Source organism: Myxocyprinus asiaticus, chromosome 14, assembly GCF_019703515.2.
Source record: "Myxocyprinus asiaticus isolate MX2 ecotype Aquarium Trade chromosome 14, UBuf_Myxa_2, whole genome shotgun sequence".
NCBI classification, from domain to species: Eukaryota; Metazoa; Chordata; class Actinopteri; order Cypriniformes; family Catostomidae; genus Myxocyprinus; species Myxocyprinus asiaticus.
The window spans coordinates 45,215,032-45,241,653 of record NC_059357.1 but is presented as its reverse complement, the minus strand read 5'-3'; the positions used below and the strand labels follow the sequence as shown (position 1 = coordinate 45,241,653).

At 39.8% G+C, this 26,622-nt stretch overlaps 1 protein-coding gene across 6 annotated transcripts in view; it reads left to right on the top strand.

The window, feature by feature from the left end:
• Positions 1-26,622, top strand: part of LOC127452154 (gastrula zinc finger protein XlCGF8.2DB-like) — a 467,064-nt gene that overhangs the window by 328,754 nt on the left and 111,688 nt on the right. The window contains exon 1 of one of the 6 annotated variants that reach the window (XM_051717421.1): positions 17,866-18,291. The exons of 4 other annotated variants lie outside the window; for them this stretch is intronic. In XM_051717421.1, coding sequence (XP_051573381.1) covers positions 18,210-18,291 — 82 coding nt within the window. In that variant the 5' untranslated portion in view covers positions 17,866-18,209. Of the gene's footprint in view, positions 1-17,865; positions 18,292-26,622 lie in introns of those variants that run through there. One more of the 6 variants, XM_051717426.1, reaches the window with a different exon arrangement.

Below are 26,622 nucleotides of genomic sequence, written 5' to 3'. Positions count from 1 at the left end.
GTACTTTACACGGAAGTATTTAAGATTGTTCCCTACCCCATCTGATGTACAATAGACCAGATTCATTTTTTTCCATCCGAACACAAAAGAAGATTTTTACAAAAGTCTATTTTTCCACAATGCTATATGGAGAAAATTGTGTTTGTATAACAATTTACAGTAAAAAAAAAAAAAATAAAAAAAAATCTACATTTAGATTTTTCAAAATCATAATTTAAAACAAACTTATTACTCCCAAAAGCCAAATTGTATTAGCCAGACTGAACCAGACAGATTGCCCATATCTAAGAAAAACCTGTAACCACTTCATTGTAACACTGCCATTCATAAAACTACATTACAGTTACCTGAGTTTACCTATTGCTATATCCCCCTTTTTAAATATTTTAGTGTTTATTCTTCAAAATAAAATAACAATGAAGAAAATTCAATTTATTATGTCAGAAATGCTCAGCGACACCAGAATACTTAAACTGAATACTAAATTACCATTGCATTGAAATAAACAATTAATAATTATACTCAGCCTTTATTCAGTTTTACTAACACATGATAGAAAATTAGCAGCAAAAGTTCATGCAATCACAGAATGGTCCCATCATTATACACTTCAGAAAATTGTGCATCATTCATTGAGTGCATGAGTGCACTACTACTTCTGGGCTTAAAAGATACAACTATGCAGAACTGCATAGAAATCTTTCTTCCATGTTCTACTTAACGGCTGAGGTGGCCCATGTACCAAAATAATTGCACTACCCTGCTCAATTGAATATGTAAGACCAATACTGTTAATTGGCAAGCAGATTACCTTGAATCCCATGCTTGAATGCTGCATCAAAACTTATAAACATGTATGATTTTGCAAATCAGTATGTCCTAATCTGCAGGCGCAGTATTTTGCTGTCATTTTTAGCAACAGATCATGTGAAAAAAAAAATAAAAATAAAATCAATAAATGTTTTGTACATAATTTTTTTTTAATGTTGTTTTAGTAGCATTTAAACATGATTTAATCTATTAAAAATATTGTAATTACGATACATCTCCACTTTATACAGAGCACTCCCACTATTTTCAGAAACACCCTCTGTGATTTTGATCTGGAACCAGGCCTGTAAGTAGCGTTAAGTAACGTTACAGTATCCACTGCAGACTAGTCCAATCACAATTTTATTATTATTAATGTACGACAGCAAACAGATAACGTTACAGCAGAAGTTAACATTGATAATTTTTGATAATTTTAGCATTAGCTAAGTTAGGTAACGTTAATGTTATGTAACGTTAGCGTTGGCTAACAACGTTAGCTGTCAGTCTCCTCGCTTATGTCGACTGACATATCTGGCTGCTTGTCGTGAAAAACAACGTGTAACAGAGGTCGAGCAATATATCAGTATTGCTAATTAATCGGCACCGATAACAGATTTCTGGAACTATCGGTTATCTGCAAAAATCCACACCGATAGTTTTTCCTGGTTGCGTCCGGTGCTGGAGCGTCTGGGAAGGGTCCGCTGTTGTTATACAGTATGAGAGCGGCCTCTAGAGGTGAAATAAAAACTCTTCACTTCACTGATGCCTTGTGGTGTTTGTTTTGACATGTGACTACACTCTGCATGGAGCAGAACACTTCAGATGCGGATTTAAAACATCAACAGTGAAAAAGAATGTACACAGTACACTACAGTACATGTTGTCATATCATTACAAAGTAACTGATTTGTTGACTAGATGCTGCATTAGTAGAGAACAGCAGTATGTTTGCCTACAAGGCTGAGAGGATGCTAACATTAAAGCTAACCTCAAGCGGGTAGAACAATGTGACAAAAATACACAAAAGTCCTACCCAAATGTTTAAATGTCATGATTGTCACCATCTATTTGCATTAGTTTATATCCAGCTGGTCATGTTCATGTATTCGTTAGCCAGCTAAGTTGCATATTTAAAGCTAGTGACGTGAGAAGGCAAATGAATATCTTCATTGCAGCCGAGAGCATCAATGTGTTTTTTAATTAGACACATCATCTAAAAACAGCGCTTCTGAACGAGACGCTGAATAAACAAAAGCAAAGGGAAACAAAGACGTTTGTCTAGTGCATGTTTACACAGAAAAACAAATGGATGGTTGCCAAAGCGTTCGGTGTGAACAGCCCCTTACAGTAGATGGAGGTCTTTGACCATTGCGTCTTGCTCTCTTGAGTTGTTTAAATGCTTTGTCAGGAAAGATGTTCAACTTGGAAATGTGTAATTTTGCTGTTATTATGAAGCTTGAGTCTGGAGTAGTAGGAATCAGTGCAAGTGTAACACCATGTGAACTGTCTATTGAAGTGTTTCCCCCACTTATTTTACTTTTGACTTAACATTTGAGAATATGGACTGACTAAAACTTTTTATCTATTTATTTTATGCACATTAGTTGAAAATGAAATGCTCTTTTTTAACAGTCAGGATAGGAATGTTCTATGCAATAATATAACAGTGATGAATGGTTTATGTATTTATTGAGCCCTCTTGTGGACTAAGGAATCAACGTCAATTTAAAAATCAGTTGACTTTAAAATTTGAATACTAGTTCATATATATTAATATTTATATATTTATTTCATTTAAAAAAGTACAATACATTTTCACGGTTCAGTCAGTACTGTTTATTTTTGTAATACATTTTAGCACAAATTTTACTTTTGAGTGTTGTTTTTTCATTCAGTATCAATTTTAAAAACTATCGGTTGATTAATCGGTTATCGGCAGGTACTGCCCAACTTGGGTATCGGTAAAATCCACTATCGGTCGACCTCTAGTATGTAACATTATATCTAGCTAGTCAATGTTAGCTAATTATCTAACGTTAACCTTATTACCAGCGGCTCTGACAACGTAACTATTTTCAGCATCTGAGGAGCACATCATGTAACGTTAGGCTATTTGTAATTGTTTCATTCTGTCCTTTGCTTTATACAGAATGGACGGTTAATGCAGATCTAGTTGCATACACTCACTTTATTAGACAACTCACACAACACATATGCTAGAGCATGTGTACAGGTGAGGCTCAACCGGTGTCGCACTGAATACAGTCCGTGGTGCAACAACAACCATCCCAAAATCCTTTCTCTCTCTTTTTTTCAAACAGTTTCCATCATTAAGCACAATTTAATCACTGAAAAACTACATAAATTGTAATTCAGAACAACATACATACCCTTGGAGAATTGGTAATATATGTACCATTTTTAAAGAAAACATGAGTGAGCAGGCAACATTTATTTTATGTCTTATGGGATTCATATTCAACTGTATGTTATAACAGAATGGCACAATCATAAAACAAAACATGGCAACAAAGAAAAAAAATGAAATGACCCCTGTTCAAAAGTCTGCATACCCTTAGTTCTTAATACTGTGTATTGCCCCCTTTAGCATCAATGACAGCATGCAGTCTTTTATAATAGTTGTCTATGAGGCCCCAAATTCTTGCAGGTGGTATAGCTGCCCATTCGTCTTGGCAAAATGCCTCCAGGCCATGCAAAGTCTTTGGTCGTCTTGCATGAACCGCACATTTGAGATCTCCCCAGAGTGGCTCGATGATATTAAGGTCAGGAGACTGTGATGCCCACTCCAGAACCTTCACCTTTTTCTGCTGTAACCACAGGAGGGTCAACTTGGCCTTGTGCTTAGGGTCATTGTCATGCTGGAAAGTCCAAGAGCGTCCCATGCAAAGCTTTCGTGCAGAAGAATGCAAATTGTCTGCCTGTATTTTCTGATAACATGCTGCATTCATTTTGCCATTTATTTTCACAAGATTCCCCGTGCCTTTAGAGCTCACACACCCCCAAAACATCAGTGAGCCACCACCATGCTTCACAGTGGGGATGGTATTCTTTTCACTATAGGCCTTGTTGACCCCTCTTCAAACATAGCGCTTATGGTTGTGACCATAAAGCTCTATTTTGGTCTCGTCACTCCAAATTACAGTGTGCCAGAAGCTGTGAGGCATGTCAAGGTGTTGTCGGGCATATTGTAACAGGGCTTTTTGTGGCATTGGCCCAGTAAAGGCTTCTTTCTGGCAACTCAACCATGCAGCTCATTTTTGTTCAAGTATCGTCGTATTTTACTCCTTGAAACAATCACACCATCTTTTTCTAGAGCAGCCTGTATTTCTCCTGAGGTTACCTGTGGGTTTTTCTTTGTATCCCGAACAATTCTTCTGGCAGTTGTGGCTGAAATCTTTCTTGGTCTATCTGACCTTGACTTGGTATCAAGAGATCCCTGAATTTTCCACTTCTTAATAAGTGATTGAACAGTACTGTCTGGCATTTTCAAGGCTTTGGATATCTTTTTATATCCTTTTCCATCTTTATAAAGTTCCATTACCTTGTTACGCAGGTCTTTTGACAGTTCTTTTCTGCTCCCCATGGCTCAGTATCTAGCCTGCTCAGTGCATCCACGTGAGAGCTAACAAACTCATTGACTATTTATACTCAGACACTAACTGCAATTTAAAAAGCCACAGGTGTGGGAAATTAACCTTTAATTGCCGTTTAAACCTGTGTGTGTCACCTTGTGTGTCTGTAACAAGGCCAAACATTCAAGGGTATGTAAACTTTTGATCAGGGCCATTTGGGTGATTTCTGTTATCATTATGATTTAAAAAGGAGCTAAACAACTATGTGATGATAAATGGCTTCATATGATCACATATGATTTTTTTTGTGGATTTTTCCCCATTTTCACCCAGTTTGGAATGCCCAATTCCCAGTGCGCTTTTAAGTCCTCGTGGTCGCGTAGTGATTCGCCTCAATCCGGGTGGTGGAGGATGAATCCCAGTTGCCTCCATATCTGAGACCATCAACCTGCGCATCTTATCACGTGGCTTGTTGAACGCGTTGCCATGGAGACATAGCGCATGTGGAGGCTTCACGCCATCCACCGCGGCATCCGCGCTCAACTCACCACATGCCCCACCGAGAACGAACCACATTATATCGACCACGAGGAGGTTACCCCATGTGACTCTACCCACCCTAGCAACCGGGCCAATTTGGTTGCTTAGGAGAGACCTGGCTGGAGTCACTCAGCACACCCTGGGATTCGAACTAGCGAACTCCAGGGGTGGAAGCCAGCGTCTTTTACCACTGAGCTACCCAGGCCAGTTTTTTGGCATGATCAGTCATATTTTCAAAATCAATGCCAAACTTTCACAATTTCTGCCAGGGTATGCAAATTTTTGAGCACAACTGTATGTGTATTTCCATATACTGTATATTAACTGAAACTTCCTTAATATGAAAATTCTGTTTATCTCAAACATCAATTGCAACTTCAGTTCTTCTGTATTTATAATGAATTAATGAACTCGTATAACAAAATAAACATTTCCTTCACTTATTAAAGTCATTAAAGTAACAAAATATACTCAGTGTCACCTTTTCCTGTTTTTTCTTGTTTTGTCAAGTCGTTATACACATTGTAACAGTATGTAAACAAACAGATTTCACAAAATTAACTCTCTGTAACCCTTTTTCCTTGCCTTCTTCAACAGTCTTTTTGCAGTCTTCACTGCTGATTCAGCCATCCCATTATTCTGTGGATATGCTGGCGACAATGTTCTGTGTTTAAATTTCCACTGTCTACTGAACCTCCTGAACTCCTCTAATGTATATTGTGGGCTGTTATCAGAGTTAACAACATCAGGAATACTGTGTCTTGTGAAGTGGGCTTTCAATTTATGAATGACTGTTGTGGATTGTGTGTCAGGTAAGTAGTCAAGTTCCCAGAAGTTAGAAAAGTAATCAACAGTAATCAGGTAGTTTCTGTTATCTAAAGTGAATATATCTGTCCTTACCTTAAACCATGGGTTGCTAGGTAGTTCATGAGAACACAGCATCTCTTTCTGCTGTTTCACATCCATTGACCTACAGATGTCACACTTTTCTATGAATGTCTTTATCTGATCATTCATCCCCAGCCAGTAAACGCATTCTTTTGCCCTTCTTAGACATCCCTCTATGCCCAAATGTGAGGAGTGTATACGCTGAATGATGTCACTTGAGTGTGTCAGGAATCACCACTCTCTCTCCTCTGAAGACAATTCCACTCTGGGCACTCAGTTCCTTTTGGAAAGAATAGTAGTGTGCAATGTCACTCGGCAAGCCTTTTTTGTTCCTTGGCCAACCTTCTTGGATTACTTTAATCAGTGACTGCAGTTTCCTGCCTTTCTTTGTTTCCGCTCTAATGGACTGGAATCTTTCTTTTGTTATAGGTATGTGTTGGACCATGTTTATGCTCTCGATCTCCATTTCTACTGAACCCTCTGATGCATGTTCAGGTAAGTATGAGCGGCTCAGCATGTCAGCTAGCAACATGTCCTTACCAGGTATGTGCTTGGCCTCAGTGTCGTATTTCTGCAGTCTAAACAGCGTTCTTTGCAGCCGTTTAGGTGTGTTGAGCAGGGGTTTCCCCACTATGTTTTCTAGTGGTTTATGGTCAGAATGTACAATCACTATGTGTCCATATGTATATTGATGGAATTTTTCCATACCAAACACAATGGCTAAGCACTCTTTTTCGATCTGGGCATAGCCTCTTTCTGTCTGAGTCAATGCCCTGCTTCCATATGCAATTGGCTTTCCTTCTTGCAGTAAAGCGTCACACTGAAGTGTCTCTGACGCATCACACTGAAGTGTCAGTGGTTCGTCCGGGTAATACTTGAGCATCGGGGCTTTTGTTATGGCATCTTTGAGCTATGTGAATGCTTACTCATGGATCTCCGTCCACTCCCAGATGTTGTCTTTATTTGTTAGTTGACTCAGTATCTTACAACCATCTTACAAATGGTCACAGAATTTCGACAGGTAATTTATCATGCCCAGGAACCGTTGAACACCCTTCACATCTGTTGGACGTGGAATGTCTCTGACCACTCATACCTTTTCAGGGTCGACTCTGAGCCCGTCAGAGGTAATTAAATGTCCGATGTAAGGAACCTCAATTCTTCTTTTCTCTACATCTGTTCAGCAGTGCTCTCAGTTTGTCATCATGGTCTGGGTTTACTCTTTCTAATGTCTCACTCTCTCCTGTGATGAGGATGTCATCAGCAATGACATATTCCTGGCAGTCCTTCCAAAGCTAGACTCAGCTTCCTCTGAAACACTTCAGGTGCGGGGCTAATGCCCATTGGCATCCTCAGCCATCTAAATCTGCCATATGGTGTAGCAAATGTGGTCAAGTAACTTGATTTTTCATCCAAGTTCACATGCCAAAATCCATTCTTGTCATCACACACTGTAAAAACTTTTGCCTTTGACAGTCCTGGCAGTATGTCATCAATTGTTGGCAAAGGGAAGTGGCATCTTTTCAAGGCTCTGTTAAGCGGCCTGGGATCTATGCATATTCTGAGCTTCCCTGATGGCTTTTTAACAACAACCAGAGTGCTTGTCCAGTCTGTGTTACAGTCTACTGGTGTAATTATACCTCTTTGCTGTAAATCACTCAGTTCTGCCTTGAGGGGTGCCATCATGGTGACAGGAACCCTTCTCTTTGGCAGTTTCACTGAGGTTACCGTGGGGTCTGCTTCAATTCTGTATGTGCCCTCTATGCATCCATCTCCTTTGAACACATCTGCACAGTCTTTTTTGATGTCTTCCATGTCCCACAGTTCATCTGTCCCAGTTTCCTCAGTCACAATGCTGTCCACAGCCATGATGTTTTCGTACTGAACTCTCTCTAAATTCATGGCCTGCACTGCTCTGCTGCCTAGTAGTGGAACTGTGGACCCCTCATCCACAACCATGAATTCTAATCGGTACAGTTTCTTGTTTCTGGGGTTTTGCAATTTAACTTTACATTTCCCCAATGGTTGGAGTGTGCTTTTATTATACATCACCAGCACTTACTCCGTCTTTTCAATTTGTGTGCCTGGGTTTAGCAGGTTTGCAGGTATAATGTTACAACTGGCTCCGCAGTCTAACTGAAACTTCACCTGTTCTTTCCCCAGAATCATGGCAGCGAAAAGCTTTGTGGAGGGTTTTTGTTTCTCCTCCGACACTGTGTTCACAGTCTGTGCCGTTACACACAAGATATGTCATCTGCCTCAGCAATGGTATGTACCGTCTTTCCTTTCTCCATTTTTGTTAAAATGATTGTCTTTTCCACATAATTTGCACTTTTTTTCATATGCTGGGCATTTCTTTTTGTTTTTCAAATGCATTTTTCCGTAAAACTTGCAGTTTACAGTGCTCATACCTTTTTCTTTTCTCTCTACATGCTTCACAGTGATCACTTCCTCTGTCACTCTGCCTTCAATAGTTTTGTTGTTCTCACGGGACAACTCTGTTGCTCTGCAGATTTGCACACACTTATCCAAAGTCAAATGTTGTTCTCTCAGAAGTCTCTCTCTCAGAACAGAGCTGGATATGCCACAAACAGTTCTATCGCAGATTAGTGAGTCTTTGATCAGGCCGAAATTGCACATCCTAGCGAGCATTTTTAAGTCCGTTACATATTTGTCAATGTTCTCATCAGTACTCTGGTTCCTGACAAAAAAAAAACGGTACCTTTCAACAGTCTCGTTAACTTTTGGACTACAGTGCTCATCCAAGGCTGTTATTAATCTACTTACAGTCCGATCTGGTGTCGAGGTGGGTATCAGTGTGTCGCACAATTCTCTACCCATCTCTCAGATGAGGTACCAGAAAACTTTCACAGACTCGTCGGCTTCCGCCAAAGTAAGATGTACAGCGTAAACACTTCTTTCCACATTTTCCACGATTTTGCCAGATTGTTTGCATCCATACAGAGAGCTGGTGGCGGTCTCAGTCCCAGTGTGTTTTCCATCTGTGCTGCGCCCATGCTCTCCGCTCTCTCGACCATGCTTCTCAACTGGCTTTAGTGTTATGTGTCTACTCAATCTATGTACTCTTACTCTTCAGAAAGCATCGCTGCCACCATGTTTCATTCTGTCCTTTGATTTATACAGAATGGATGGTTAATGCAGATCTAGTTGCATACACTCACTTTATTAGACAACTCAAACAATACATATGCTAGAGCATGTGTACAGGCGAGGCTCAACTGGTGTCACACTGAATACAGTCCGTGGTGCAACAACAACCATCCCAACAGTTATGTTACTAATCAAGTTGAAGTAACGCTACTGTTTTAAGCTTAATGTTTGTACCCTTGGTTTTCAGATCATGAGCATTTTTAAATATTTCAAGAAGAGAGAGCGAAATCCACCACCAGATGAGGAAGAAACCGCTAGCTAGGATAGCTAGCATAGTTAGATGGCAAGTCAGTAGCCAAACAGATTATTCATAGGCTTTGTCAATAAATAAACTGGAGTAACAGTGGAATTTTAAAGTTACTTGTTTCTTTGTAGCAGAAGAGACAGCTTCTCCAGGAAGCAGAAGGGACAGCAGGAGAGACAGCCTCAGCTGACTCTTATAGAGGGACAGACATTCAGAGAGGGGCAGCAGGGCAGGTACTTCCCATAGGGGCAGCAGGGGAGACAGCCTCCCCTGAGGGAGGGACAGCAGGTGATTTAGACAGCAGAGAAAGGGGTAGTAGGTCAGTAGTTTCAGTTCAGTTTTTGCAACCAATGTGTTTATGATTATATTACTACTTGAGCACAATTTTTTTTACAAGAGCACAAAGTTCTTCATAGATCTAGCCTCTTAATTTTGCTCTCAAAATGCACCAGATTTATGCATTTAACTTTAAAATGTACAACATTTTCTTACGGGGGAGCATGCCCCCGGACCCTACTAGAGGGTCTGAGGTCCACCCACCATAATCTCACAAAATTCTGTGGGAAACACTGATTTAACGACTAATCATTTAGCTGTCACTAATTGAACTTGTTTCAGTTTATTTATTTTTTTGTAATTAAACTGCATTATTGAACAATGACAAAGTACAAAATTATCCTAGCAATAGCTACCACGGGTAGGCAGCGGTGTAGAGTTGGGGATGTTTTTTGTTATTATTTATTTTTAAACATGGATCTATGTGCCTTATAATGCCTCAAGTGGAGTTTTTTTTTTTTATTTTTTATTTTTTATACATATCTGTTGTGTGATGCTGAACCATCAGTGTGTATTACTTGTGCCAGTGTTACTGTGTCACAATGACTTTTTGACAGTGACACCCCATCTGTTCATATGACTTATCGCTACACTTTATCAGGGCCGTAACTGCAATATACTTTGAGGGGACAAGTCCCCTCAAAAAATCAGATATGGCCAGATTGTCCCCCCAATAATTGATATTATTTTTTTGCTGTTCTGCTGCAGTTCATTATGCATCGCCATCTAGTTGACATTAAGTTGTTGCAGGAATAACATAATGGTTTAAAAAAGTTTCATTTTTACCATGCTCAGTAGTCTAACACCGCTCGTCAATGTCATATGAGATAGCCAATTAAATCGATGAAGGCGGGACTCAAGTTTAAGATGCTAGGCGGGAACCTTGTGGATTATTCCAGCACTGCGCATCAGCAAGCAGTTCAGGTTAAGAGTGTTTGTGTCATGTGAGATGTAAGTATCTAACTAAACATGCAATATTTGACCACTGTTTTATGATTTAAATGTTGTACTGACCGACATTAATTTGCAAGGTTGCAAACTATATTTACCATTTGGCGAAATTCACCATTTTGAATTTAAAATGTGTCATGTAGAGTACGTGATTTGTATGTCATTCATAATTGTGAATGTGAAAACATTAACGGAGCAGTTTTCAGCATGTCAGGCTTAAGATTAAGCACGAATGCAAGTTTTTTAGTAGAGTGTTATCACCCAGATTAGAACTAGAACAGGTAAGACCTGACTTGTGGCTTCCATTGAGTTTTAAGGTTTTGGCAGGGACAGTGTCATATATTTTTAATTTAAATCTTATTAGATAATCATTAACAATCAATTTAAGATTTTCTAAATAATTTCTTTGTCTTTTATAAATTCTGATTTTTGAACAGCATTTCCTAAGAGTATTATTTTAAAAGAGACCATTTTATTTTGAGGATGTCAGGTTTGTGCTCAAAAAAATGAACCACCAGTTAAAGGAGTAGTTCACCTAAAAATGGAAAATGTACTTTTACTCATTTACTCACCCTTATGTTGTTCAAAACCCATATGCTGTTACTTTTTCTTGGTAACCTTGCTATTTTAAGCAGCTCTGTTCCATAGAATAACAGTTTATAGTGAGCAGGAGCTTTCAGAATTAAACAATGACAAATAATATAAAGCACTATTAAATGTTCAGTATAAAGACATCATAACAGTACTATCATAACTATGCACAAAGCTTTCTGGGGCAATAGAATAGTTTAGTGTTGTATGGACTACTTTTATGTTATTTTAATAATTATTTTTTTCTCTCTCTCTCTGGACCTTGACAGCAGTGGTCAAAATGAAGTGTTTTTGTATGTAAAAGAGCAGCGGTAGGATTCTTGAAGAAAAGATTGATTTAAGATTGTATTCACGATAGAGCTTATGTTTTTGTGTCTGCAGATGTGAAAGAATGTCGCTAAAGCAGACTACAAAAGTCGCTAACATTGTCACTAGTCGCTAGATGGCTCTTTTACTCGCTAAGGGGGTCAAAAAGTCACTAAATCTAGCAACAAAGTCACTAAGTTGGCAACAATGCGCCCTCGTCCACTTTCATTCATTTCTGTCTTTTTTTTTATTCAGGTTCCGGGGCTTTTGTAGATCAGTGCTTAGATGAATCGATCAGACATCTGTTTTGTTTTTTGTTTTTTTTGTTTTTTGTTTTCTTTTCACTTTTCTTGGTGCAAAGGGTAAAATGGCACATTTACCTATTTAAGTGAATATCAGATGCTAAAACTACATTTAATTATAGTCCTTACCAGGTCCTACCGTCTGTCGCTGTTTATGCTTGAGGACTTGCTATTGGCTGTTGTCATTGCATAATTAATGAAGCACGTTTGTGCAGGTTTTGGGGACTGTTTGGGGGGTGTTATTAATTAACATTTAAAAGTTATTGGGGGTCATGGTTATGTTTGACGTTCTGTTTAATGTTAATTATGTCGTTTTATGTTATGGCTTGGGTTTTTTATAATTTCTTTTTAATTTTTTTTATTAGTTACCGTGGATGAGATTAGTGTTCCTTTGTGTTAGGTTTGATATTGTTGAAGGTGACGTTGGTAATTTACATCTAATTGGAAGTGTGTATCAGGTAAATTAATTGATTTTGGTAATGGTTTGATAATTGGTTCTACATTTTGAAGCGTTCATATTGTCATGCTCTTACAACAGTTGCTGGTGAAATCACATGATGTACACTAGGGATGGGTGAAACCACTTATTTTCGGTTTGGTCTGATACCAAGTACTTTTAGGCTAGTATCGCTGATACCTCTAATAAATTCGTAAACATATTTACGAATTCTTTGTATAAAATTAGTAACTTAAATTATTACTTAATTTTTTATATATTTATAGTAGAGATGGGCGATACCACTTATTTTTGTTTTGATTCGATACCAAGTACTTTTAGGACAATATCGCTGATATCGATACCAATGTCCTATTAAATTTAATTTTTACGAATTCTTTGGATAAAATTAGTAACTTTATTATTACTTACATTTTTTATATTTTTATGGGCCTAAACAGAAAATTGTTTCACTGCTTTGTTTACCCTTTAATAATTAGTTAGTATAAGCCACATATAAAACCTCAAAATAAACCATATATATATATTATTATATGGTTACTCTTACTAAAACCAAGTTACCATATGGATACTACAGTAATTGTATCAAAACCTTGGTTACTGCCAAAAAAAAAAAAAAAAAACATAGTTACTACAGTCGTGGTTACTAATACAATATTACTACAGTAAAGCCATGGTAAGTTTTCATAAGGGTATAATTTATTAATGATTAAAGATCATTATCAATGTTTTAACACCTCTGAATTTTAAATAAACCTGTAAAAATGGTCACACAAGCCCATTATAATACATGCCACGTCCAAGTTTGTAATTACTTAGTGTGAATAACTCCAGATGCTGTTTTTCTGTCATTACCTCAGGAAAGCACTGCTCCCTCTTTGAACGAGCACTATGAGTGAAATGGTGAGCGCTGTCTGACTGCTGGTGTATTTTAGCATTTCTGTGCGTCAAGATGAGCGTAAGAAAAAAGAGTTCCGGTGTATGCAACAATTCGCTCATATAATTATAATTTTCCACTTCGAAGCTTATGAGATGCATTAATATTCATGTTATCTAAATAATAAGATCACTAGTTAAAAAAACAACAACTTCAGAATCGATATTTTTATGTGAGGATCGATATTCTTGATACCACATCAGTGTCGGAAGTATCGATACTTTAGTATTGATCCGCCCATCCCTAATGTATGCTTAGAAGCATTGGATCAAAACAAATAGTTAAGGTTTCAAAACTTTATGAAGAGTTTTTCTCAAGTGCCTGTCACTTGTCAAACCTTGCTGAAGCCTAACTGTTTGTTAGCTTGAGGGAAACATTGGTTTGATAATTATTATCTATCAAGAACAGGAAAGCAATGACTCAAAGCAGCTAGTAGTTACTCCTTATCAGTCAGTTCCCATGCTATGCTACTATTAATGCATGCGCCAGAAGTGCGCATATTTTTATGTCAGCCGAAGTTCCGTTGAGGTGTAGGCACCCCCAGGTCCGGCGCCACTTCTCAACGAGTATGCTGGGTGTATCAGCCTTGAAAGTGCTTTAGCTTTCTGTAAAATAATTCTACCAAAAATAGAAATATCTATCTGAAACCAATCATTTATATCATATATCAATCATCAATCATATTTTTATTTTTTTTTTTCAAATTAAAGGTGCTGCACGCGATTTTAGCTGTTCTTACTTCCACGAGACTGAGCCGCTGATTTAGCCACGATCCCTCTATCCAAAACACCTCACCGATAACGTTAAAAACTGACACAAAGCATGTTCCCATGGTTGTCAAACACAACAGTAGCAAAATAGCGACCTCTTCTGACAAATTATAAATCACAATATGGCATTAAGCCTCAATAATTCACTGCAAGGACACTGAGAATGTGCAAAATGATTGACAGGCAGAAAGCATCAGAGACCGCGGTCTGTGGACACATTTTTGTTTGCTGTTTACAAAGTCTAGAGCTGTCAAAGGGACTGGTGAGTATCCCTCATGACAATTACACTGTGTAACAATTGTTTTTTTTTTTTGGTTCCTAGGTAGTGTGTTATTTCCATATTTGCTTATGCCTCAAAAGTATAGAAAATGGCTATTATTACCCACAAACTTTGCTTTTGTGACCAGGACAGTGATATTTTGAAATTTACTTATTTTCCAGAACATTCCAGATAGATTCAGTGCTGAGTAAACTTGGAGTAACTTCTAGAACTTTCCAGTTATATAAATAGTAGTATAAATACAGGGGCCTTAAGCCCACCAGTTCAGTTTAGTTCCAGCTGCCTAAGTGTATACGTATCTGCATTTTTCTGAGATGGCATCAAGAGGCTGCAAGTATCCGGCAGATGCATTTTGCTATGTCTGCGGCCAATTTATCAAGACAAGAGTGAAAAAGTACTCCGTGGAAGCATCTGCTAAGATGTGTGAGGCCTACAAGGCATATTTCGGCATGCCTGTCGGGGATCAAGACAAACCCTGGGCACCTAATTTCACCTGCGAGCACTGCAAAAAAACTCTGGAAGGTAAGATGGACAATTGTTGCTCAGAATTTTATGTTATAAAATGTGTTGATTTTTAAAATTGTAAAAGTTTTTAATTTTAAAATGTTTACAGTTTTCAATGTTAGTGAAAAAATATATCATATATGAAAAATGTTGCGAGAATCTCTTACACATTAGTCATGGGAGAAATAAATGTATTTTTGTAGGATGGTACAGAGGGGAAAAGAGAGCCTTGAAGTTCGCTATCCCACGAATTTTGCGGGAACCCACTGACCACTCAAGCAACTACTGCTACTGCATGGTGGACCCTTCCAAACGTCGGACTGGCAAGAATGCACCTGCTATCATGTATCCGGAACATCCATCACCCCGGTGCCACACTGCCATGAGCTCCCCGTACCCACTCCTCTGGAGAGAGAGCAGCTGTCTTTAGAAGAGAGCAGCAAGTCAGAGAGCAAGGAAGACATTGCAGATCCAGATAACAATTTCAGAGGTGGAGCTGAGGAGAGAAACCCATACTACCCCAACCAAAAAGACCTCAACAACTTGATTAGAGATCTTGGTCTCACCAAGTCCAATGCCGAGCTTTTGACATCTAGGCTCAAGCAGTGGAACTTGTTGGATGAAAGTGTGCAAGTCGCAGATCAGACGAAGCGTCACCAACCTTTTTCCAGCTTCTTCACCCATCAGGATGGGCTCTGCTTCTGCCACAGTGTGATCAGTCAGTTCGAGTTACTTGCTTGTTTTGATTATTGGGGGGTTACCTCCCCCCATCCCCCCTGGAATCTACACCCCTGGCTTCAGCAACATCAGTTTCATCTCTCACAGGCTGCTCTCTCATTTGTTTGGGTGTGAGATGATAAAATACAGAACACTTTTTTACATACCTTTTCATGACAAAATCGCTTACAGCACCTTTATGTGCCAAATTCACTTTTTCCCTCATATTAAGGTATATGGTAGAAATGATTTCTAAATATTTTACTTAATTTTAATATTTTGCAAGCAAATAATCAAATGAATTGCTATCTGGCTAACAATGACAGAATTTTTTAACTGAAAAATTTGAACATCCTTGTAACATGTAAGATGTCTATTAACAGAGTGTATTTTGTGTTGATCCATTGGCTAACCCATATAGCCTACTAACCCATTAGACATGTAGTTTTGAGGAGCCTCTCCCCCTGATTCAACATACATGTTGGGAAAACTCATGAATGTTCATGTTTGCTCTGCCTAGTGGTATCAAATATCTCAGGAACTGAATATAACACCAGTTCTTTTCCTTTCAACATAATGCAAGGACATTCCTAAACAGAAGTTTTTAGCATTTCAAACTACATGGTCGTCCTCCAGTTTTCTGCCAAGGCACAAGGGTTTAATATTACTATTGTATAATGAAATGTGAATGCCTAATAGACTATAATATATAATATAATATCGTATTACATTATTATAAATAATACAAATAGTTTTCAATAATTACATTATTATAAATCGTATGTACATTATTATTATTTAAAATAATGTAATTATTATTATAAGAAATAATTATGCATATTGTTATTAATATTATTATTAATGACAATTAGAAATGCAAACTCATGAGACGTGAAAAAGGTAACATGGCCCACGATCATGTTTCCCAGGGACTGTTATTTTATTTTATTTTTTTAAACAAGCTTAAAGCACCCATTTCAAGCCATTTTAATAATTCAAATGTAGAAAAAGAACTGCACAATTTTGTAGATTAGCTGAAAAATGAAGGGCACCTTGGTGAGAGTACTTGCTTCTGTTTCACACACACAAAAAGACTGAGCACAATCAATTAAAAATTAATTACCAATGTATTGCTGTTGCCTGATAGGTAATGCAGTCTTTTAATAATGTCTGCCAATTCAAAGCTTAAGCAATAAAATTCTTCACTCATTCTTCTTCACTAACTATAATATGTGATCATCTCATGGACCACAGATATAGCATAGAGGTTTTTATTTCTTCTCACTTTAATTCATGGACTTAAAGAAATGCACACATTTCCAGACTTGTTTATTGTACTTGCTTTATTATCTGATAATATAAATGAGACATTCTGTCATTTACAGTCACCTACAGTGCTCTCCTTTAGCTGGTGGTCAAGTGATTCAATTAAAAGATGTCTTTCTGGTGTTCAGCCTCCTTTACTCCATTTGCAGCTGTATATGTTCCTTTTCTAAATTACATCTTTCAATATGGACATTTTACAGCTTCCTTTACTATTAGGAAGATATGAGACTTTTCCCTAATACTGAATTAAGAAACATCCATAATGTATAATCATACACATGATTTTCAATATGAAACATAATTTTAACCAGTAACATAAGTTTATTCAGTAAGTTGCTGGAGGCAAACGGACCTTACTGTACATGAGAATGACCAGCCTTTTAGGGGACAAACCATATGCAAGTTTTAATGCCACACCAAATAAGTAAAGGACATAATTCTGTGGCCCTCCATCATTCTCCACCTCAGTTACAGCAGATCTTTATCTTATGAATAATCATGAGTGTCCTACTGATAACATCTATGGAAAATTATGACAACTGTGGGAAATCTTATAACTGAAAGAGGTCTAATAATACAATGACACCATCAGCAACCGTGGAAAATGGAAGATGATATGATATGATGCACATTTTTAGAAACCAAAATGTTAAACTGGGTACATCAGATGGAATTAAAAATAAAAGGAGTACATAGAGTTCACATGACATACATGTGGGTGAGAGATTAAATATGTAGGTGAGAGAGGTCTAATATAAATATTGAATTAGGCTTTTACAAGTAGCCTACGGTAAAACGTTATATTTTTATAAATAAAAAAATATTACACATTGATTCAATATACTTTCCGTCAAGCAAACTCTCAGTCCTAATCTGAAGCAGCCGCTATAATATTATGAGTGAGGATGAGAATGACTTTCTGAGTTCACTGTGAATGCACATAGACTGATTTTCAAACTCAGGTTGAGTGAACTAACCAAATCTTGTATTCTGGAATCAATTACCGCTATAAAGCAATGCTTAGTTTAATCACAAGATTTTAGGGTTTATGTCAAGTACTTTCTAGAACAGCCCCAGCTTTACACTATTGTTGTGGCTATAAATGGAGTATTGTATTATAAAACACTTTAAAGACTTCTAACTGGCAGTATTTTGTAATGACCATATGTCCCAATGTTGTGTAAAAATGTTCTCCTTTGTTACAAAGAAGAGTGGCCATTTAAATACAATTTATAACGCCTCTGTACTCAGTAGGTGGCGATAATGCGCTATATTAGTTTGTGGTTCGCCATTAGACAAAAGGAAGAGGAAGGAGTATGTCATTTACAGCTGTTTTATTTGTATAGTGATTTCACACGTTTTTCACGACCTCGAGCGTCGTTCCTGTGTTTATTTTCAAGTAGAAAGCGGGAGAATTGCGAGTTGTCTGTAAATCAGCAAAACTCCAGGAAACAAGTGAAATCTGTGTGACACTGTTGTAAAGATGTTTATTAAAGAGGAGAGTGAAGATATGGGTTATCCAGAAGCATGCAGAATTAAAACAGAACACACTGAGGAACAAACAGGTTCGTGTTCAATCTTCATTCTTTACTTTCAGACAGTTGAACAGATTTCATGACTGTAGTTATAAAACCAGAGGAACTGAGAAATAACTTTGTTAAAAAGAAAAAATGACGTGCATCCAATTGATAATAACTTTGAATTGCAAATTCAGATTTGTTGGAGATGCACAACATATCGATGAATTATGGGATTTTAACACCATAACAAATACATTATTACAACTGTATATGTAAATGTCCAATGCAATAATCAGTGGTGAAAAGAGTACTGAAAATCTTGACTTGAGTAAAAGTATTGCTATTGAAGAACTTGAATACAAGTAGAAGTACTGAGAAATAATGACTCAAGTAAGAGTAAAGAGGTAATTACTTGAAAAACTACTCAAGAAATTACACGTTAATTTATGAAAATTCTATATAGGATAGACACTTCCATTTTTGCTTTTAAAAAATTATTTTCACCAAGGATGCATTGAATTGATAAAAAAACCTGCCAAAAAATGAGTAATGTTGCAAATTATTATTACTTTTTCAAGTGTTTTGTGTTATTTAGTATAAAATATATATATATATATATATTTTTTTTTTTATTTTTTTATTTACTCTTAATGCTAAAAATATATTGTCACCTAATAAATGTTTATGTGCAAATTTGGTACTCAAGAAAATTTTCTCATTATAACACCTCATTATTATAAGTTAAAAATGGTTGTGCTACTTATGAACTATGGAAATCGCAATACAATGTCTTTTTTAGTTGCTTAGGTATTGTGTTCTTACAAGTTGCTTTACATTTGCAAGTCCAATTTTGATTTTAAAAAGCAGCAAAAAGAACAATAAAAAGGTCACCACGTCTGTGTGTCCCAGTATGCATATACATTCACTGAGCACTTTATTAGGAACACTATGGTCCTAATAAAGTGCCCGACATGGCCTTCAGATGTTGTAGCCCATCCGCTTCAAGGTTTGACATGTTGTGCATTCTGAGATGCTATTCTGCTCAATACAATTGTACAGAGTGGTTATTTGAGTTACCGTAGCCTTTCTGTCAGCTTAAACCAGTCTGGCCATTCTCCGTTGACTGCCGCTCAACGGATGATTTTGTTTTTGGCACCATTCTGAGTAAACTCTTGAGTAGACTGTTTTGCATGAAAATACCAGGAGATCAGTAGTTACAGAAATACTCAAACCTGCCCGTCTGTCACCAACAATCATGCCACAGTCGAAATGACTGAGATCACATTTTTCCTCATTCTGGTTGATGTGAACGTTAACTGAAGCTCCTGACCCGTATCTGCATGATTTTATGCATTGCACTGCTGCCACATGATTGGCTGATTAGATAATCGCATGAATAAGTAGGTGTACAGGTGTTCCTAATAAAGTGCTCAGTAAGTCTATATACTTATTTTCCTGTCAAAATGCATTGTGGTAGGCGTATTATCCTGCTGAAAGAGGCCACTGCCATCAGGGAAGACCATTGCCATGAAGGGGTGTACCTGGTCTGTAACTATGTTTAGGTAGGTGGCATGTGTCAAATTGATGTCCACATGAATGGCCGGACCCAGGGTTTCCCAGCAAAACATTGCCCAGAGCATCACACTGCCTCCACCGGCTTGTCGTCTTCCCACAGTGCATCCTGGTGCCATCAGTTCCTCTGGTAAATGGCACACATGTACATGGCCGTCCACGTAATGTAAAAGAAAATGGAACTCATCAGACCAGGTGACTTTCCACTGCTCCAAGGACCAGTTCCGATGCTCGCATGCCTATTGTAGGCGCTTTCGACAGTGGACAGGGTCATCATGGGCACTCTGACCAGTCTGCGGCTGCGCAGCCCTTTATGCAGCAGGGTGCGATGCACTGTGTGTTGTGATGCATTCCTCCCATAACCATCATTATAATTTTCTGTGACTTGTGCCACAGTAGACCTTCTGTCGGTTCAGACCAGATGGGATAGCCTTCATTGCCCTCATGCATCGATCAGCCTTGGGCGCCGAACTCCCTGTTGCCGGTTTATGGTTTGTCCCTCCTCAGACCACTGTCGGTAGGTACTCACCACTATTGACCCGGAACACCCCACAAGCCTTGCCATTTCAGAGATGCTCTGACCCAGTTGTCTGGCAGGACTCAAGATGGCGCCGAGTATAGCTGCTGCGTTGCGAGCTCCGACACAACATAGTAATGTTTTGTTTGTTTTGTTCACAATTCTTACGTTTTTTGTCTTGGATGTTGTCTGCCTTATTGTCTACGACAGACAAACACTTTTGGACATTGGTTCAGCAATTTCACACCGTAAACCGGACTTCACATTCCTCAATGCCGACCTGCTGTTTACAAACACGCAAGCGGAGCCCTTTGTCTGGGCAGCACGGCCGCGGTAACGCAAAAGGAAAAGGGGAAACAGAGCCGGCGTTCTCATCAGAGTAAGACGCCGCGCAAATCGACCCCCGCTACCCACTATTCTTCTGGCAAATGTTCAGTCTCTGGATAACAAGCTCTGCGAGCTGAAAGCGCGGATCTCTTTCCAACGAGATACAAGGGACTGCTGCATTATCTGCCTTACGGAAACTTGGATATCTGCGGAGATTCCAGACTCAGCCATTGAACCCACGGGGTTCTCCCTGCACCGAGCGGACAGAGCGAAAGACCTCTCAGGTAAAACTAGAGGAGGTGGTGTATGTTTTATGATCAACAAATCCTGGTGTGATCAGAGGAACGTTCATTTTATCAAGTCTTTCTGCTCTCCTGATCTGGAATTTCTTATGCTTCTGTGTCGACCATTCTGGCTACTGAGGGAATTCACAGCGGTCATTATCACTGCTGTGTACATTCCCCCACAAGCCGACACAGACCGGGCACTCAAGGAACTGTATGGGAGTATAAGTGAGCAGGAAACCGCGCACCCTGAGGCCGCGTTCATTGTGACCGGGGACTTTAATAAAGCCAGTTTAAAATCAGTCGCACCAAAATATCACCAGCACATTAGTTTCAACACACGAGTGGACCGGGTTTTGGACCATTCCTACTCTCCCTTCTGGGATGGCTACAAATCCCTCCCCCGCCCACAATTTGGCAAATCGGACCATTCTTCCATTCTGCTTCTGCCCGCTTACAGGCAGAAATTGAAACAGGAAGCACCCACCCTCAGAACGATCCAGTGCTGGTCGGACCAATCAGACTCTACACTACAGGACTGTTTTGATCGCACAGACTGGGAGATGTTCCGGTCTGCCTCTGATGATGACATCGAGCTTTACGCTGATAGCGTAATGTGCTTCATCAGAACGTGCGTAGAGGAAGTGGTTCCGACCAGAACAGTACGGATCTATCCGAATCAGAAACCTTGGATTAATAGAGATGTTCGCGCGGCACTTAATGTGCGGACCTCCGCTTTTAATTCCGGGAATGCGGAGGAGCATAAACAAGCCAGTTATGCCCTCCGAAAAACAATCAGAACCGCAAAACGCCAGTACAGGAGCAAGATTGAAGGACAGTTTAACACCACCAACTCTAGAAGCATGTGGCATGGAATTAACATCATCACGGACTTTAAAGGGAATAAGAACTCCACCATGAACACCGCTGCCTCTCTCCCGGATGAGCTAAATACATTTTATGCTTGTTTCGAGGGAAATAACACCGCCCTCGCGGAGAGAGCTCTCGCGGCCGAAGCTACAGAGGTTAGTTCACTCTCCGTCTCTGTAGCGGATGTAACCCGATCCTTCCGACGGGTGAATATCCGCAAAGCCGTGGGCCTAGACGGCATTCCGGGCCGCATCATCAGAGCGTGCACGAACCAGCTGGCTGGTGTTTTTACGGACATTTTCAACCTTTCCCTCTCTTTGTCTGTAGTCCCCACATGCTTTAAAACATCCACCATTGTGCCTGTTCCAAAACAATCAAAAATAACTTGTTTAAATGACTGGCGTCCTGTTGCTCTGACCCTCATCATCAGCAAATGCTTTGAGAGACTAATCAGAGACTATATCTGCTCTGTGCTGCCTCCATCACTGGACCCATTGCAGTTTGCTTACCGCAACAACCGCTCCACTGATGATGCCATTGCATCTACAATACACACTGCTCTCTCCCACCTGGAAAAAAGAACACTTATGTGAGAATGCTGTTTGTAGACTACAGCTCAGCATTCAACACCATAGTGCCCTCCAAGCTAGATGAGAAACTCTGGGCTCTGGGCTTAAACAGCTCGCTGTGCAGCTGGATCCTGGACTTCCTGTCAAGCAGACGCCAGGTGGTTAGAATAGGCAGCAACATCTCCTCATCACTGACCCTCAACACTGGAGCCCCGCAGGGCTGTGTTCTCAGCCCACTACTGTATTCCTTGTACACACATGACTGTGTGGCAACACATAGCTCCAATGCTATCATTAAGTTTGCTGATGACACAACGGTGGTAGGTCTGATCACTGACAATGATGAAACAGCCTACAGAGAGGAGGTGCACACTCTGACACACTGGTGTCAGGAGCACAACCTCTCCCTCAACGTCAGTAAGACAAAGGAGCTTGTGGTGGACTTCAGGAGAAAAGACAGAGAACACAGTCCCATCACCATCAATGGAGCACCAGTGGAGAGAGTCAGCAGCTTCAAGTTCCTGGGTGTCCACATCACTGAGGAACTCACATGGTCCATCCACACTGAGGCCGTTGTGAAGAAGGCTCATCAGCGCCTCTTCTTCCTGAGATGGCTGAGGAAGTTTGGAATGAACCGCCACATCCTCACACGGTTCTACACCTGCACTGTAGAGAGCATCCTGACTGGCTGCATCTCCGCCTGGTACGGCAATAGCACCGCCCACAACCACAAAGCACTGCAAAGGGTGGTGCGAACTGCCAGACACATCATCGGAGGTGAGCTTCCCTCCATCCAGGAAATATATACAAGGCGGTGTGTGAAAAAGCTCGGAGGATCATCAGAGATTCCAGCCACCTGAGCCATGGGCTGTTCTCACTGCTACCATCAGGTAGGCGGTATCGCAGCATCAGGACCCGCACCAGCCGACTTCATGATAGCTTTTTCCCCCAAGCAATCAGACTTCTGAACTCTTGATCTCCCACGATCAAATACATCAGCACTGCACTTTATTACCCTTACTCTTATATCTCACACCGGACTGTCATAAATTATATTATTATTATATTATATTCTCTCTTAATAACTGACTGTCAACCGACAGCTGAATGTCAATACAGTACAATACTGTACATTCTATATATACTATATATACTTTTTATATATTTTATTTTTTATTTTTATTGAATAATGTGTATCTATATAGTGCGTATTGTATACTGTACAGTGTATGTTATTATTTGTATATTGTTGAGTGTAATTATGTGTATATCAGATGTTTAAATTGTGTTGTGTTAATTTGGTGTTATTGTAAATTGGTATATGTCTCATCACTGTCACGACTGCTATGTTGATCGGAACTGCACCCAAGAATTTCACACACCATTGCACTTGTGTATATGGCTGTGTGACAAAGTGATTTGATTTTTTTTATTTTGATAACAATTTGGCCCTTGTCAAAGTCGCTCAGGTCACTCCTGCCCAATTCTCTAGTATTCAACACGTTGAATACGAGAACTGATTGTTCGCTTACCATCTAGCTACCCAGACCTTGACATGTGGCCTTTTTAGGAGATGATCAATGTTATTTGCGTCACCTGTGAGTGGTCAATGTTTTGGCTCATCAGTGGTGTGTGTGTGTGTGTGTGTGTATGTGTGTATATATATTACACTGATCATTTACATTTATTCATTTAGCAGATGCTTTTATCCAAAGCGACTTACAAAAGAGGAAACACATAAGTGAATCATTTTAAGGAGACAGTGGTACGAAAAGTGCCATATTACAAAGTTTCACTAGCATCAGAATAGCATTCAAAACAGATTAAAGTGCAACAAGAATTTTTTTTTTTAAGTGACTGGTGAAGTGCTCATGGAAAAGATGTGTTTTTAGCCGTTTTTTGAAGACAGAAAGTGAGTCAGCTTCATGGATGGAGTTGGGAAGGTCATTCCACCAACGTGGTATGATGAAGCAGAAAGTCCAGGAAAGTGTTTTAGTGCCTCTTTGTGTTGGTACAACAAGGTGACGTTCCTTAGCTGACCGCAGGCTTCTAGTGGGTGCGTAGCTCTGCAGAAATGATTTTAGGTATGCTGGAGCAGACCCAGTGACTGTTTTGTATGCCAGCATTCACCATACATTCATCAACCAGCAGCCAGTGAAGAGAGACAAGGAGTGGTGCAACATGCACTCTCTTTGGTTGATTAAAGACCAGACGTACTGCTGCATTCTTGATCATTTGCAGGGGTCTAATTGCACATGCAGGGAGGCCTGCAATGAGAGTGTTACAGTAGTCCAGTCTAGTTATGACAAGTGACTGAACAAGAAGTTGTGTGGCATGTTCAGAGAGGAAGGGTCTTATCTTCCTGATATTATAGAGTGTAAATCTACATGATCTTGCGGTCTTTGAGAGGTGGTCTGTTAAATGTAGTTTTATCGATGGTTACCCCTAGATTTCTGACCGTTTTGGAAGGCGTTACTGTAGTTACACCCAGCTACACAGTTGTGTTCAACAGCAGGGTTCAACAAGGAGTTTGGTCTTGGCTGGGTTAAGTTGCAGGTGGTGTTCCTTCATCCAGGCCGAGATATCTGCCAGGCAGGCAGAGATTCGAGCAGTCACTGTGGTGTCGTTGGGCTGGAAAGACAAGTAGAGTTGCGTGTCATCAGCGTAGCAGTGGTAAGAGAAACCATGTGCATGAATGATGGTCCCAGTGATGTTGTGTATATAGAGAAGAGAAGTGGCCCAAGCACTGAGCCCTGAGGTACCCCAGTAAGTAGCTGATGTAACTTGGACACCTCACCTCTCCAGGCTACCTTGAAGGACCTACCTGAGAGATAGGAATTAAACCAGTCAAGCACAGTTCCTGTGATGCCCAGCAAAAAGAGGGTGGAGAGTAAGATCTGATGGTTGACTGTGTCAAAGATTGCAGAAAGGTCCAGTAGAATCAGGACGGATGATCTGGATTCAGCTTTCGCCCGTCTCAGCGACTCAGTGACAAACAGCAGGGCAGTCTCAGTGGAGTGTCCACTTTTGAAGCCTGACTGATTGTCATCCAGCAGCTTGTTCTGTGAGAGATAGGCAGAGATTTGGCCCTGTTTTTGCCATGAATGGGATGAGAGAGACTGGTCTGTAGTGTTCTATTTGTGTGGGGTTAAGTGCGGGTTTCTTCAGCAGCGGGGTTACTCGAGCCTGCTTAAATGTAGTGGGAAAAGTGCCTGTAAGTAGAGATGTGTTAATTATGTGAGTGAGTGCAGATAAGATTGACGAAGAGATTGCCTGGAGGAGGTGAGAAGGAATAGGGTCAAGGGAACAGTTGGTGGGGTGTTCGGAGAGGAGGAGTTTAGAGACCTCAGTGTGAACATCGAGACAGAGGGGTTGCATACAGGAGACGGGTGTTTGACAGGGTGAGGTGCTGAGAATGTATTGCTGATGGTTGTAACCTTATTAGTAAAAAATGTGGCGAAGACATCTGCTGTCAGTGATGTGTCAGGCAGTGGAGGGGGAGGACAGAGAAGTGTGTTGAATGTTCTAAACAAGCTGCGAGTGTCTGTGGTGCTGTTGATCTTGCTCTGGTAGTTTTTGCAGATTTAACGTTATCTGAAAAAGTTGCAAGCAGAGACGGATACTTACCTAGATCTGCTGGATCTTTAGATTTCCACCATCTCCTCTCAGCTGCCCTGAGGTCAGTCTGATGTTCACGAAGGATGTCAGAGAGGCAAGGGTTGGGTGGTGTAGTACGTGCTGGCCTTGCAGAGAGAGGACAGATGTTGTCTAGACAGGTTGTTAAAGTAGAAGAGAGGTAGAGACATACTAGATCAGCCGCAACATTAAAACCACCTGCCTAATATTGGGTAGGTCCCCCTCGTGCCCCCAGAACGGCGCCAACCCTCATCTCAGAATAGCATTCTGAGATGCTATTCTTCTCACCACAATTGTACAGAGCGATTGTATCTGAGTTACCGTAGATTTTGTCATTTCAAATCAGTCTGGCCGTTCTCTGTTGACATCAGAATGCTATTCTGAGATGCGGGTTTTGGCAGCACGAGGGGGACCTCCACAATATTAGGCAGGTGGTTTTAATGTTGTGGCTGATCGGTGTGTGTGTGTGTGTGTGTGCGTGTATGTATATATGCGCACTGGTGACCAAAATTTGGAATAATGTACAGATTTAGCTCTTATAGAAAAAAATTGGTACTTATATTAACCAAAGTGGCATTCAACTGATCACAATGTATAGTCA